General features: G+C 43.8%; 1 protein-coding gene across 6 annotated transcripts in view; it reads left to right on the top strand.

The window, feature by feature from the left end:
- Positions 1-16,522, top strand: part of TOM1L2 (target of myb1 like 2 membrane trafficking protein) — a 336,841-nt gene that overhangs the window by 115,731 nt on the left and 204,588 nt on the right. For all 6 annotated transcript variants that reach the window (XM_069210085.1, XM_069210083.1, XM_069210081.1 and 3 more), the window contains exon 4: positions 6,790-6,939. In XM_069210085.1, coding sequence (XP_069066186.1) covers positions 6,790-6,939 — 150 coding nt within the window. The remainder of the gene's footprint in view (positions 1-6,789; positions 6,940-16,522) is intronic.

Raw genomic sequence — 16,522 nt, 5'->3', positions numbered from 1 at the left:
CTATTCAGTGCACTGTTTTTACCCTCTACCCAGTTTAATATAAATTCCTGGTAATAATAAGCAATTTGGAATATGTGCCAAAACTCACATATTCAAATCACTTGTCTAGTTTGGATTTTCCAGACTTTTCTCCACTTGTTTGGGTATTATGTTTCTTAAACTAGTGGCTGAGAAACCAAAGCGGGAGCCAATGGAATGTTGTGACGAGATCTGTGCTGGAGCTTGATCAAACAATTGAACTTGATAGTGTTGAAAAATTACTTTGAGGTGCATATACAGTCACCTTTGGGTGGCTTAAGAATAATTTAATGTCTTTGATGAAAGATTTTGGAAACTCTACCTTAAAGGTGAACCTGAGACCCCTACCGTTCCCGGTGGGAGTGGTCCCATGTCCAACTCTTCCCATCAGATTACCGTTCTTGCTGACCCACATCAATTAAAAAAACTGAAGTTCCCCTTATTTTTTCTTCCTTTTTGATCCAAGTTATTAAGGTTCATTGAATCCAATATTTCGGTTTGAGTTGGGAGATCCCCTTTTTGTGATGTTTGATATCAGGGATATTTTTTCTCTAAAGAATCTGTTTTAGGGCCTTATAGGGTTCAGCTTGCCTAGTCTTCATTTCCCACTGTAGATTTTTTATGTCTCCAATGTCCATTGTCTGCTTCAAAGATTCTTTTGAGGTTTTGCCTGCACACCGCTTGCGCTGTGGCGAAATCTTTTGTGCTAGAAAAAAAATCTTAAAGGGGCTTACTGCCTGCCCCCAGCCTTTCCATTACTTACGATTGGTAGGCTTCCCCGGTCACTCTCCTTTTCTTGTTTCTAAATGGTCAGCAGCAACCTCTGATGTCTTCTGGCTGCACTTCCTCTCTTTGTTCCTCAGCTTTGTAGGCTTCATCTGTTCCTTGGAGTTTGGTTGAAGTATCCTTTACGGTTGGCTATGAGTGGCTGGCAGCCAGTGTCCTTCACTAGTGTCCTGCTTCTGAGGTGGTACTTTTTTTGTCATTCCATGCCCGCACTCCATACGAGCACTTGTTGCATCTTTACAATGCTCCTGTGTCTCTAGGGCCGCTGCAGTATGTCTTCTCTGCTACAACCTGCAATAATGTAATTCTGGCCCCCAGGGAATCCTTGCGAAGGTTGTGATAATTAGTGGGGTACTGTACAAAGACCACCTTCACAAATGTGCTGCGGGCTCGTGGGTGCAGATTCTAAAATGTACATGTTAGACTTTTGTAAGCATGTTTATGTTCAGACGCTTTCATAAGCAGTGTTTCATATTACCGCCCTCCTCTTCAAGTTGTGCAACATAACACCTCTTACTTGTGTGCGCTTGTGAAGAAAGATCCCACCATGCATATGTATAAGTGTTGCGATATGAGCCCCTGCTGTTATTTCCCACACTCTGTTGTCCCCAACCCCCTCCCGCTGGTTGTTCTTTTATTTTATTTTGGCATTTAAGGTAGCGCAAATTCTCTCCATAGGGAAAAGAATAGAGTGGACTAAAGACTATGGTGTGAAAAAGGAAGACAAAGCGGAAGAAAGAAAAGTGCAACAAGTGGGCTGGAATACCATTGAAGTGAAAAGCTAGTTCCTTTCACGCTCACCGCTAATCCCTCCCATCCCACATGCAGCCAGGCTGGACGAGGGCTTGGCAAATGGTTGCCATAGCCCAAAGCCAGGCCAAGAGAGGCAGGAAGCTGGTTTGTTTGTCAGCCCTCCCTATTTAAATATAGAATTGGAGGACAAGCTTTTTTGTATATACATATTTGCTTGGTCATGATAAGCTCCTGGTTTTCTAGCCATATCCTACTTCCTTCCGATTTGATAGGTTTGTGATGAATGAGAGTTTTTCATTTGGTTGTTGCAGAATGAAACACACAATTTCCTTGTGGATCGATGGCGTATCACAAACCCATGCTGCACTGCACAGGGCACCTATCCTACGAAAAAAAGGTCGGGTACTAATTAGCATATGTAGTTCAAAGTGATGTTACAATAAGCAATGTCATACCATTACACAAGGTCAGATTCACTTTGTTTGTATTTTCAGGGAGATATAGTGTTTTGCCCATCGCAGGATGTTCAGTGGGCACCGGGGCACACTCCAGTTCCAGAGTTGGCTTCTCTGGCCTTTAGGCCACATCTATCTTGTTTCACTTTTGTCACCCACCCTGTGGTTTCACCCAACCCCTTCCACTCTCCGATGTCTTTCCTATCCTCCTCCCTTGTGTAGCTTGACCCCCCCCTCCTATTGTTTTTTACATGTTGCACAGTAGCTCGGGCATCTGCAACATGGCTTAAAGTAACATTTAACGTGCTATGATGCAGTCGGTGCTGGCCACTTCGAAGTGCCTTTTTTGATTTAAGCAAGCAGATCGCACTCCTGATCAACATGTGAACAAAATAGTTACGAAGTTAATAGATTTTGCATAGGTGAAACCTACTGGCTTTCCCAATGCTTCTTTAATTTTGTTTTTGTAGGCAGGCTGTGAAATCCCATGATGAAGACAGGGTTTTTATTAACAAATATGTGCCTCAACTTGTTGCATTTATTATTTGGCTTCATAGCTCATTCTCATCAATGAGGGGGTGAAAAAAGTAAAATAAAAAAATAAGCTGGTTACTTAGGATTGTGGTTAGTTTTGGTATGATGGCACTGCTGGTACACTTAATATCTGATAGAGATTTATAGTTGCAGAATCCTTACCTTAGAATTTCCCCCCAACAGGCGTCAGACTAAATCCGGAGATTTTTCTTAGAGCAGAACTCTTGCACGCCATCAGGTGGCGTCAGTCGACTCTGCATCAGTCGTTGGCATCGTGGTCGCCATGATGACGTTGCAGTTGTATATAGGCGCCATCCCGGCGCGCAGATATAAGTTATTTTCTTTCCATGCCAGCCTACACACGGATCGGGCAAAGAACTACCCTCATTCGCTTTTTGACTGACTTTTTCATCCCGTCTGTCAAAATGTTTGACTTCTTGGTGCATTGAGATTTCTTCCCATAAGACCAGATTCAAGCAGTGTGACTCCTTTCACTTAATGATGTCAGAGATGGATCCGCACCTTGTGCGATTGTGGTGTCTGGAGTGCGATCACGACCCAAGGTTGTGCTCCGACAGCCAGGCCGTGAACCCAAAGGATTTGAGGGAGCGGTCCCTAAAGCTCATGGCAGCCTGGCGGTCGGCTCAGCGTCACTCTGTCTCGCTCGAGAGTAAGGTCACAAAACAGTTTGCGGAGCCATCACCACTCGTCCTCGTCCCACTCCAAGTCCTTGAAACATTCCGGTCAGAAGAAGTTGTCGAAAAAGGACGAGCGTACTTCGACTTTACCCCATCGCTCGGCTGATGCAACACAGTAGGAGTGTCATCCTTCTAGGCCTCTGCCTTTGGACCCTGCTTCTGGGTCGGTTCCATTCCTCCCTGAATTTCTGGGAGCCAGAGCCACTCAAACCCAACTCAGGACATTGATGAGACCATGCGCCTCATACTTGGGCAGACCGACCCTCCTATGATGCCCTCAGGCCCAGTAGGGTCAGCGGGGGCACCCTCTGGTTTCGCTCTGGCGGCTTCAGCCTCTGCTCCTTGGGGCACTCCACGATCCGTTTCTGGATCCGAGCCGACGTCCGTCTCACCATTGCGACCTTTCCCGGTGTAGAAGTCAAAGCGGACTCTGAGCTCAAGCACTTTAAGGAGTCCTGGGTTATGACTGTCCCTTTTCTTCCCAAGTTGGTCGCAGCTGCTCCTCTCCCCTCTTAGTCCGCTTTTCACCCCTTTCGTGGCTACAGGAGGGTGCCCAACCGCATCCATTTTCCTCCAACCACTGTGCCGCTCACGCTGGCCAGCCTCTGCGTGCCCGAGGACATGAGATCCAACGTCCCCAGGGATCAGGGAGCCAGCGGTCAGCCCAGTCCACTCCCCCGCAATACCCGCCTCCCCTGTCTGTTCTGCCCTGGAGACTGGATGGTACCGTTGGCCTTGTAGGAAGCTTAGTTTCATATTCCCGTCCTGTCTGCCCACAGGCATTACCTGAGGTTTGTTGTAGGTCATGAGCACTTTCAGTTCACCGTGCTCCCCTTTAGCCTTACCAGTGCCCCTCAGGTGTTCACGAAAGTGATGGCAGTGCTTGCGGTTCATCTGTGCCGGCTAAGGGTTTCATTCTTCCCCCCACCTCGATGCGTGGCTGTTGAAGGCGGGCTCCCCACCAGGCTGTTGTCTCCCACCTCTATTCTGGGTTTCAGTGAGAATGACTCTGAGGCTGCTGGGCCTCATGCCTTCCTGCATCCTGCTGGTCACACATGCCAGATGACAAATGAGGGCTCTGCAGTGGGACCTGAAGTTCCAGTGGGCGCAGCATCAAAGGAATCTCCCTTACATGGTCCAGATGTCGGAAGGAGCTGCAGAAGATCTGCAGTGGTGGCTAACAAACCAAGATTTCACAGTAGTGACAGATGTGTCCGTTCTAGGTTGGGGCGGCCATATGGGAGAGGCAGAGATCAGTTGTCTGGTCTCTAGCGGAGTCTGGCCCCACATCATCCTTCTGGAGATCAGGGCGATTGGGCTTGCATCAAAGGCATTCCTTCCCTCTCTCAATGGGAAAGTGGTGCAGGTGTTCACGGACAACACTACCGCCATGTGGTACTGCAACAAGCAGGGCGTGGTGGGGTCATGGACCTTTTGTCAAGAGGCCCTGTGTCTCTGGACATGGCTGGAACGTCAGGGCATATCCTTGGTGGTTCAACATCTGTCAGGCTCTGAACGCCAGAGCAGACAAACTCAGCTGTCAATGCATGGTCGATTACGAATGGCGTCTCCACCCGGAGGTCGCGCAAGGTGTCTTCAGCAGTGTGGAGTGCCTTGGTTAGATCTGGTTGCCTCCGCAAAGAACATGCAATGTCAGCTGTTTTGTGCATTGGAGTTTCCACGGTGGCACTCGCTCAGCGACGTATTTCATCTCTAGTGGAACTCAGGCCTCCTATATGCCTTTCCACCGATACCACTTCTGCCCACAGTTTCTCAAGAAGATCAAGAACGACCAGGCCCAGTAAATCTTGGGGCTCCGGACTGGGCTCAGAGTATGGTATTCCGAGCTTCTGAGCATGGCCATCGATTCTCTACTCAGACTGCCTCTTCAGGAGGATCTTCTGTTGCAGCATCAGGGGAGGGTTCTCCACCCAAACCTGTCCAGTCTCCTCCTCCTTTCGTGGAGATTAAGCAGTGGCAGTTGACATCTTTCGACTGTCTGCCTGAAGTCTGTGATGTTATCTTGGCAGCCAAGCGTCCCTCCACCAAAACAGTGTACGCCTGTCGTTGGCATAAATTTGTGGAATGGTGTACCAACAAAAGTGTTGATCCCCTTTCTGCACCTATGTCTGAGGTTATTTTGTTTATTCTCTCTCTTGTCCAGCAGGGCTCTGCTTTGGGTATCCTTAAGGGTTATCTGTCTGCAATGTCTGCCGTCCTCAGACTTCCTGATCATTCCTTCTTGTTTAAATCTCCCATTGTTGTGAGATTCCTCAAAGATCTTACTCATATGTTCCCACCTACCTCATTCATAATTCCTCGGTGGGATTTGAACCTGGTCCTTATCTTCCCTAAGTGTGCTCCTTTTGAGCCTCTTCTTAATTGTCCTCTTCAGCTCCTCACCTTAAAAACAACCATCACTTCTTCACAGAGAGTGAGTGAGCTGCATGCTCTTTTTTTCAAAGCCACCCTTTATCTCTGTCCATCCTGACAAAGTGGTTCTTCGGACTAGGGCCTCTTTCCTCCCTAAAGTAATCATGCCCTTTCGTGTATGTATATTCATCACCTTGCTTACTTTTTACGCACCCCACGTCCTCCTAGTGAGGAGGAGAGACTCCACTGTCTGGATCCAAAAAGAGGGTTGCCGTTCTACCTCAGTCGTACCAAAGACTTCTGAGTGGACGATCAATTCTTTGTGGGTTATGTGGGTGAAAAGATAGGACGGACGATGCAGAAGAGAATATCTTCAGATGGGTTGTTCTCTGAATCAACATTTGCTATGCTTTGGCTAAGAAGCAACCCCCTGAGGGTTTGCATGCTCACTCCACCAGAGCAACAGCGGGCAGCAAGGTAGACATCACTGCAAACGTTCACCCAACACTACTGCCTGGACAGTCTGGTCTGCAGGGAAGGCCGTTTTGACCGTTCGGTCCTGCAGGACTTCCTAGTATGATCTTGGTTCGCAAACTCTCCTCTGGGGATGGTACAGCTTGGGTATCTATTCTGAGGTAATTAATCTGCAACTATAAGTCTCTATCGGATGAGCAAGTTACTTACCTTCGGTAACAAATTGTCTGGTAGAGACATATTCTAGTTGCATATTCCTTACTGACCCACCCATCCTTCCTGCAAGCTGATTTCTAGGGACAGGGAATCCCTTTCACGGCCCTAGTTCTGGCTACCAGTCTCAGTGTTCTTCATGACTCTGCGCTCCTGGCATGGAAAGTTGTGAAAAGAAACTGACGTCAGCATGCCGTGCTGGCACCTATATACAATCGTGACATCATCACTGCGACCACAATGCCAACGCCGGACGCGGTGTCGACTGACGCCACCTAATGGCGCGCAAGGGTACTGCTTGAAGAAAAATCTCTGGATTCTGGGGGTAATTCTAAGGTAAGAAATCTGCAACTAGAATATGTCTCTACCAGATAATGTGTTACCGAAAGTAAGTAACCTATTTCTTTTTTCTTCATGAGCAACCAAACTGAGCTTGTAAATTGGAGTGTCAATATTGTGTTTTTATTGTATTTTTTTGTTTGTAGATCTTGGAGACATGCGTGAAAAACTGTGGTCATCGTTTTCACACGTTAGTGGCTAGTCGTGACTTTATAGAAGGAGTTCTGGTAAAAATCATCTTGCCCAAGAATAATCCTCCCACCATTGTACAGGAAAAAGTTCTTGCCCTGGTGCAGGTAGGTGGTTAGATTTATTTTTCTAGAATGAGTGCTTCATTATACTCACTGATTTCACTGTTCAGGTAAGCTTTGTTGTGATGTAGCCTTTATCAAATGTGTCAACCTGTTTATACTTGATGACAATATTGTTTAATGGAACCTTGGAGCAAGCATGACGTGCTGTGCATGCTTTGTATTGTTAATCAGTGGTCACATGAGACCTTTATTCTTTTAGAAAACAATTCCAGTGCTCATGCATACTAAATATATTTAAGACCTGTATATAGGAGTGTCTTGCACTAAATGAATACAGTAACCATGTTGGACCCGTCCACCTCACAGGAGGACCACAGATTCTTTTATGAAATAGAAATTTGATGAATCTCCTTGAAGTAACTCCAAAGACATATGAGGAAAAGGAGGCCACACTTCATTGGGGTGTAAAGTGTGCTTATTCCCCCAAAGCGTTATGGGTGGAAAGGAAGTTTGGGGGTCCTTGGTCCTCCTTTCTCTGCCAAGGACATAAGGAAGAATTGTCTTATAACATGCCTCGAGAAATACACTTACACACTCAACATGGGATGTGACAATTCATCAGGGCAAGCTATTTCGGGGCCTACTGACCGGTCTGGTGTGAAATCTCCAGCTAGTAAAGAACAGATGTTCTGTACAGCAAGAAAGTGAATGAGCAATATTAACACCTTTAACTCCTGTTTATCTTGTCACATTTGCTGTTCATTCAAAGGTAGAAGTCATATGTCAGCTTATGCCTTCTTATAAATTGCTGCTTATTGTGGGAGGCTGAAGTTTACTTTTCTTTCTTCGACTGCAAAGTTAGAGGATTTTGAAGTTTGATGCAGGGCACACAACATTTAAATAACTTGTAAATGATCTACACAGATATTTCAAAATATATTTCAGTAATTGTGAAAGCACTTTTTAGGTTGCAGCCTACCAGACAGCGCAACTGTCTGGTTTGCTACAGACATCTTCGGGACTTTCAGAAAGTTCACCTATGAATGAATTCAGCTTGTTAATTACCGTTGGCTTTGTGGTTTGTAACTTACACTTTCTAACTTTCCATTTGCTGGCTTTATTAGCTTTCAGGGCTCGAGGTTCAGTTGATCCCTCCAGTTGCCTAGAGCGTGTTTTCTGTATTCCCTCACAAACCTGCTTTCTGTTACCTTTAAATCTTGTTCTTATCTCGGCACATTTGCTGTGCATTCAAAGATTGAGGTCAAATGTCAGGCACTGTCTTCCAAAGACATTTCTATGCTTTTCTTTGTATGACTTCAAAGTAAGAGGATTTATGTGACAATCTTGCTGGATACTGATGGTATGAAAGAGGTTTCTTCTAGCACACAACAACATTTAAATGAACTGTGTAAGTATTTCAGAATTTGTCAGAATTATGAATGCACAAATTAATCATTTTTTTTTATTTCTGATGTGTTGGAAAAAATTGTTTAACATGATCAAAACTAATCAAACTAGGTGATGCAGTTGTCACACATTTTCATCTGCATTGTATAGTTTTATTAGTAAAAGTGCATATGTGTGCAAATGTAATGGACATTTCAATCGAAAATGTGTTGTCTGTGATGGCAGTGTGCTAACACACCTTGAATACACCACTCCGCTACTCCACTCTACCCTGTACCACTCCACACCACTGCACTCTACTCTGCACCACTCCACCTTACACCATTCCACACCACTGCTCTCTGTTTCACTCCACTCTTTGCCTCTTTACTCCACTCTGTACCACGCTACTCTATAACAAAGCACTCTTTGACACTGTACTCTACAGTACTGCAGGGCTCGTAATATCATAAAAATGTTACTAGACCTGCAGGTTGAGTAACCTAAATAATCTACCCGAACTAACTGTAATGTACTTAACCTGTAAACGGGTCTCAAATAGTGTGATCCTAGGCAAATAGTTTACAGAGTCGCCTTTTTCTTAATTCTCACAATTGATTGCACCTTCAATATGTGAGCTCAGCATTTCTGCAGTACAAAAAAACCTCTTTTGTTTGATTAAATAGACTAAAGTTTGCTGCATGCATCACAAGAATCTAGCCCACATACCCATGAGGTCTAGCCACATAACCTAAAACTTCTTTTAGTTTACTAACAACATTGCCATTAGGGCAGGAGCGTTTCACAGTTTGTTTAAACACTCAATTTTAATAAATATATTACTTAACCATGTTGTGGTAACATAATATCATCCACACACAAAAACTTTCCAAGAAATGTCCAAAAACCTCTCCACTAACTTGCAGCTTTACAGATAAAACTAAATAGTGTATTAACAATCTGTGAAAATCAGGTTTCAGAAAACAAATCTTTGCACATCAACATGTAAAGTATTCTGATTTGTTTTCATCCTATTAGAATATGATTTCATCACACAGAAATATTAAAAAAGGGCTTTCACAACTACTGAAATATATTTTGAAATGTTTGCACAGTTGACTTAGTCATTTAAATGTTGTGTATTAGGAAAAGCCTGACGCCCCATATCCTTTTATTTTACATTTTAAGCAGCAGGTCACACAGTTCGCCTTAAAAAGACCTAGAACGCTGACTTTTGACCTCTGTCTGTGAACACAGAGCCAATGTGACATAAGAACAAGATTTAAAGGCATCTTTTATTGCCCCTCCACTTTTCAACTGAACAGAACACCTGTTCAGTGTCAACACACCAGAAGGGGCAGTAAGTATTAAAAATAGCTTGACCTGATCAAATAAGACTCGCCAACGCGAGTGGTCGAGTGTATTTTTCGAGCCCTATACTGCACTCCGCCACTGCACTCTGCACCACTTCACTCTACACCACTCCAGTCTAGGTCACACCAATCTTCTCTACACAACTTCTCTGTATGCTACTGTACCCTACTTTGCAACACTGCACACTATGCCAATATACTCCTTGCCAGTGCACATTACTCTGTAACACTCAACTTTGTGGCCCTGCACTTAACGCCAATCCATTGTACGCCCCTCTAATCTGCACTGCATTCTATACCTCTGCACTCTACTCTACGCTACTCTACTCAACCACTGCACTCTACGCCGATGCACTCTACTCTGCACCATTGTACTCTACACCACTGCTCCTTTATGCCACTATACACCAGTGCACTCTGACACTCTGCTTTGTAACACTGGACTTACTGCCACTGAACTCTACGCCACTCTACTCTGCACTACTCCAACCTATGCCACTGCACTCTATGCTGTTGTACTCTATGGCACTGTACTCTGCACTACTCTATGCTACTCTGCACCACTCTAAACAAATGCACTCTTTGCTACTCACTCTACTCTACGCTACTGCACTCTATGCTCAGCTGTATTCTGTGCCAATGCCCGCTGCTCCACTCAGTTCTGCGCCACTCCAATCTTCTCTACACCATGGCACTGTATCCCACTCTGCTCTGCACCACTGCAGTCTACTATGCACCACTCTAATTTACGTCACAGCATTGTATGAAGCTGCATTGTATGCCGCTGAATTCAGTGCCACTGTACTCAGTGACACTGCACTCTACACCACTATACTCTGCAACACCTTATGCCAATGCACATTACACCAGTCCACTCTACACCACTTCAGTGTATGACACTGCGTGACTCCACACAATGCCACTCCAATACATGACACTCTCTGCCACTCCGCTCTACAACACTCTACTCCACTCTTCGCCATTCCACTCTACCACACTCTACGCCACTCTCCTCTATGCCACTAACTTCAAGCCATGCTAAACAGCAGCCACACTGATCGACAACATGGCTAAAACACATTGGCAAAGACAGTAGCCCTTGCATAGATGAGACTTATTGGCTCTGCCAGTTCATTGTTTCCTCAGCAATTTTTTGAAGTGAAATGAAAATGAAGATTTTTTTAAAGAATCAAACTAAACCAGAATATTTTACTTGGTGATGTGCAAATGATAAATATTTTCCGGAACCTGATATCCACACTTTATCGTTTGTACGCTACATAGTTTTTATCAGTAAAACAGCATGTCAGTGGAAAGGTTTGTGGCCATATCAATAAAAAAAATGGATGTCTGTAAATAAGTGTGCTACTTCATCATGCTTTAGTAATATATATACTAAAAGTAAGAGTATTTAAAAATGAACTGAGAAACCTTCCTTCCTCCGCCCTGATGACAATGCTATTAATGAACTAAGAGACAAGTATGGGGCCATGTTTACCCTATATGTGGGCTATATTTTTATTATACATGAAGCAAAAGTTTAGTCTATTAAACCAAAACAAAAGAGTGTTTCTTGTATGTCATAATTGAGAAAAAGGCAACGCGGTGAAATAAAATAATTGCCTAGGACCACACAATTTGAGACATGTTTATGGGTCAAGCGTATTACAGTCTGGTGATGTTTTTGTGTATTTTGTGAGGCCAGTTATTATAAAAGGAGGATAACGTTATCATCCACTAACATAGGGACCTGATGTCTCAGGACTAGTGGATCCACTGTGTAAAGTGCCTTGTTTTAAATTGCCCATTACAAATCCACATCCAATGTCTTCTACTCATATCAGGTCGCCACTTGGAAACCTCTGAGTTTACTGCTCACTGTATTGGTCCCAGAGGCCAAACTTTCACTACAGAAATGTTTATTTTATAAATAAGACCAAAGGCTTTAGGTCTTCTGATGCTTGTTAAATTAAAGTTAATTTTAAGCCTGGAGGGGTTTAATTTATCATCCTTGGGAGGGTGATAAGCTAAAAAGCCTGCCTTTTCATAATTTACACCCACGATCTTATGTTACATATCTGTGGCAGAAGAAACCGGGAGAGATTGTATGGCAAAAATGTGGCGACAAAGATTGTTTGCTAAAAGATATGAAGGTCTTAGAGATGAAGGCTGCATCTCCTAACAGTGCAAAATTGTGTTTTTTATAAATCTGTTAAGGAAACCTGTACCTAAACACATTTTTAGTTCATGACTGAGAAATATTTACTTTGTATTCATCCCAACTTGTACATTAAATTGGATATATTTTGGAGAAAATTGGATGTTATAAACATACTTTCGCTTTTTATAGGAAAAAGCACTGGCTGGGCAATGATTTACTGAGTGTTGTTGTTGCTTACCAGTGAAAGGAGAGCACTAGCTCACACTACCTCCCCTGAGTATGCCTTGGATTGCACTGCTTTGTTACACTGAGATAGTCAGGTGCCTAATGGTGTACTTAGTATATAGTGAAGACAATGTTGCAGATGTATTACTTGTGAAGGAACTATAACATATTTCTTAGAGGGCATGGTAAGCAGTACCAAACACAGCCTTCTCCCTGTAGCAACAAGGCTACACCCAGCATTGCAATGCTGCCTGCAGTTCCTGCAGCCTCCTCCAAACTTGTGCTCAGTCCTCACAAGCAAGGTGAGCATGGTGAAATGAAAGAAAGAAGGCAGCAGGACTACCCTCGTAGGGTATGCAGTACGGGCATAAGCGCATTCACACAAGCATAGGACACAAACATGTTTAGCTTCCTCTGCAGAAACTTCTGACCCAGGAAGCAGAATTGCTTGAGTACCACTCACTGCTTAGACCAAAGTAATAGTCAATGAACAAAATTAAAATATGCAACTTGACATATATAATCAGGTATACTCTCTGCTCCACATCATGGAAGATACTCGTCTTTGAAAGCCCATTCTCTTTCCTTGATCTATAGTGGCAGACCTCTGATAGCTATGAATGTAACACTGATACTTGCCCTCTGTCTCTTGACTCTCTGGATCTGTCTCCCAATGGCATAAACAAGCAAAAAAGTGATAAGCGGAAGAAAAATGGGTACTGTATATAATCCAAAATATTTTAGGTCTTGATGAGCTGAACAGCTTGAAGACCTGGGAAACTAAGGGGAAGTAAATAGTTTACTATATATATACAGGTAGTGAGGAGATGTGAGTACTACCTGGAGTCTTTTGTTAGCTAAATGTGCTTAGATGTATTCCTGCCAAGAAACTAAGCAGTCTGCGCTGTGTATTCTTCACCACCTGAAACCAAGCAGCATAGAGTGCTAAGAATTTTCTTTGGTCAGTGCTATGATTTTGATCTGCAACCATATTTCACACGTTCAAGAATGAACTGTGATCTTTGCGTTAGTGTTCTGTGTTTCGTAAGCAACAAAGGGTTTTAATGCCCTGTTTCAGCCCTGTTTATCTTAATATCCTGCCACGGTCTTGCTACGGTTACGCCAACAGTATAGTGATATTTAGTTTTCCCGAGGAAGCACAGCTTTCCTTTATGTGATGGAGTTTTGAGGAAGGCCATTCCATAGCCTTTGCAGAACCTATTTATTTGATTTATTAGTGTGTTCAGTTAATTAAAAACATTACATAATTGGTATGTGACTAAAAGAAAAAGAGTCAGTTTAAAATATTCAGCTGGATTGCACATAATTACAAGTTGCTTGCCAACTACTTGTGTGCACTTGTCCTACTTGTTCAGTCTCTTGGAGTAGACGCCCTAATTTTTCCAGGAATTTTACCAGCCTGCAGCTGAGCTGCACATCGTCCCCTTTGAATCCTTCCAGAATCGCTGGTCTGCACCTACGCAGCCCTCTTTGAAGCCAAGCTGGTCGTAAACGTTTTATATAGTCCATCGTAGTACTTTTACAAAGACATATCTGGTGGACCAGTGTTTCCGGAGCCAGCTCGCAGAGTCGACAAGTGCCTGTCATATTACAGTGCGACCACCTGAGGAGATGGGCGTATGTTGGACAGCAGACCATTCAGTATTTCGTATAAGCTGCTTTAGTCCGTGGGTTGAGTGTTATCCCCAGGTTAGATTGTGAGACAAGAGTATCGTATGGTGACAAGATGAGCCAGGTGTGGCTTCGTTTCGCTAAGACTTCTTTGTCCAGTAGCTGCGAGAGAGACTTGACTCTTGCTTTCGTCACACGCTTGACAAGCTGCAGCGAACTGAGTTGAGGCAATTGTTAGACCAGATCCAGTGCCATCAGAGAGGCCTCTAGATAAATGCGAGAAGGAGACTTGGTGTCCGCGGCCATTTCGGCCCAGATAAGGGAACTTAAGGAGCCTTCCCTTGCTGCTTTCAGTTTGTAGCTTAGGTTAATAAATGCCCCTTTCCTTGCTAGAGACTGTCTGACCAGGCCAAATTCTAATCAGACCTGGGCCGGTGAAGCACGCTTTGGTAAACTGAATAGCATCTTCAAAAGCTTGACGATCATTTTGTCCAGGTGCTCTTCGCCTCTGCCCCTCAAAGCTTCGCTGCCGTATGTGATTGTTGGAATTAGGTTGGCTTGGATGACCTTTAATAGCAGCAGGTAGGTTGAAGAGCTGTGTGCTTTTTAACGCGTTCAAATGCAAATGTTAGCAAGATGTATTTCTGGTACTTAAAGGAGCCGTTGCAGTCAGGAAGAACCCACAGGTATTTATATTTGCACACTTTTTAAATTTTGTTGCCCAAGTACCACTGGTGCTTCGTCCTAAAGAAAATTGGATGTGATACATGTGAAAATTGTAGAAAATATGCAAACCAAATGTTGAAACATTGTGAAGGTAAAATATGAGATGATCCAGACAGTATATTTGTGTTAATTGTATAACACCTACAGTTTAGCTTGCTGCTGTGCACATGGAGTATGTAGACAAAATATCATGTTGCACAGCATTGTTTATAACAAGTTTATGCAGAAATATAACAGCTGGATTTATTTTGTGAACCCAGATTAGTTTTACAGCACGTCTCTGGAACTCGTGCTTTCCAACAAACTCAGTGGACAACATCCTTATACTGTCACTGCTTCCTGAAAAGGCTAACCTACCCGACCAAATGAACCCCAGATTCACCACAATTTTCTGAAATGGCATTTTATACTCAAAAATGTCCAATTTTTGAAGTTCCCCTTTGAGAATCTTTAATCGCCAGGCAAGTGATACTCATGAGTTGAGGTGGGTCTTCTGGCAACGTCGAGCGCAAAACGAGCTGAGCTTTCATGGAAGGTGATGTGGCTTAGTGACTTACAGCTGCCGCCCATGTAACGGAGAATCACGTTCGACTCCCGTCCCCTGTTAAGTATTCTGTGGGTTCCTTTTGAATCTCCCTGTGACGAGAAAAACAAGCATTTACAATGCAACGGGTCTCGCGTTTGCTCATGTTAGAGCTGAACGCGTTGTAAACTTCTAACCCGACTTTTCACCTATCTGGCAAAAGTGCATTAATGTACATAACCTGAAAAAGTGAAATTATATATGTAAAGCGCTCGACTTCTGCCAAGCGAGATCGTGCTCGTAAATTAGAGAAAAAGAACTCCACGAGCCCGAAGGAAAACAGCGAGCCTCGCATGTGTTCTGTACTTGGTCGCTGCGCTCGAGGAGGGCTAGCCACCGGAAAAGGTATGACGTATGCGTGCCTTCGACTAATTAAAGCAAGCAGATTTTATTAGGCAAGCCCACGAACCAATAAAAAACACTGACGTGAAGTTGACAGGGCTCCGAGCCCTTTTCTAAATACTAAAGCGTCTCGCTGCGATACGCATGCGCGAGCGCATACAACGCAGGCTAGACCCTAAAAATGTGATGTAGTCTGTGTGTTTCTTGTAAAGCGCAGTTATTTCCGTGTGCAAGGTTCACATCTGTAAAACGTCCGAAGAACATGGATTGTGCATAGGACCCACGCTCTAATCTCAAACACCCACAATAAAAAATAACCAACGCATAAACCTTTAACCTTTGATGTCATAAAGACCTACTCAACTAGTGCCGATGCACTCAGTGTGAAACAGCACAAGGGTTGTTGGTTGGTGTGTGTGTGTGTGTCTTGACACCCTCAGAAACGTCTTTCAATAGAGTACCCGCACCCCTCAAACTTCTTGCAATAGAGTTGGCCTTTTAGCAGACTGCTCCGTTTGTTTCTCTTTCTTAAATTGACATGGGTCATTCATATGCAAATTGTAGTTGATTTCATGTAAAGTGAACCCTAAAATATTTGTATGAAGAAATTAACTGTAAATCTTCTAATGAACACGGTCTTGTGTGCGGGCTTCTATCACCCTTCTGGTCTGGTTCACGACACAAGACTGCAAATAAATAAGCACACGGTATTCAAATGGGTCTATAAATACGTGTATGAAAACCGATTTTTTTCGTCTCTGTGGCTGCCACATTCTTCCACCAACCCTGCCTCCTCCGCTTCCCCCGCTTCCCCCACACTCCTTGCAGCCGTCATGCCTCCCCGCCAAACCACAGGTGCTTTGTCGCTGCAGTTTGCTGGTCTGCCCGGTTGTTGCTTGGATACACACGTGAATGTTACTCAGGTTACAATTTACAAAGGAGGAACGCCTTTTCCATCTACATCAGGATATTTTAAAGTCTTGTAATGTCTTTTACAGTCCTCTCCCTTGCTTCACTCCCTTTTACTGTTAAAACAAAGTTATTGCTCCCATGTGACAAATCCATTATGAACGAATGACTTTTTAATGGTATTTTTATTTCGCATATAAAACACATAGTGCACTTAGAATTTGTTCGCTTAATAACCCACGTTGTAATTTGTGGACCCCATATCGTGCCTTCACTGCAACTCATACC

This window comes from Pleurodeles waltl, chromosome 10 (genome assembly GCF_031143425.1).
Source record: "Pleurodeles waltl isolate 20211129_DDA chromosome 10, aPleWal1.hap1.20221129, whole genome shotgun sequence".
NCBI classification, from domain to species: Eukaryota; Metazoa; Chordata; class Amphibia; order Caudata; family Salamandridae; genus Pleurodeles; species Pleurodeles waltl.
The sequence above is the reverse complement of the archived record's forward strand: the minus strand, read 5'-3'. Positions and strand labels throughout refer to the sequence as shown.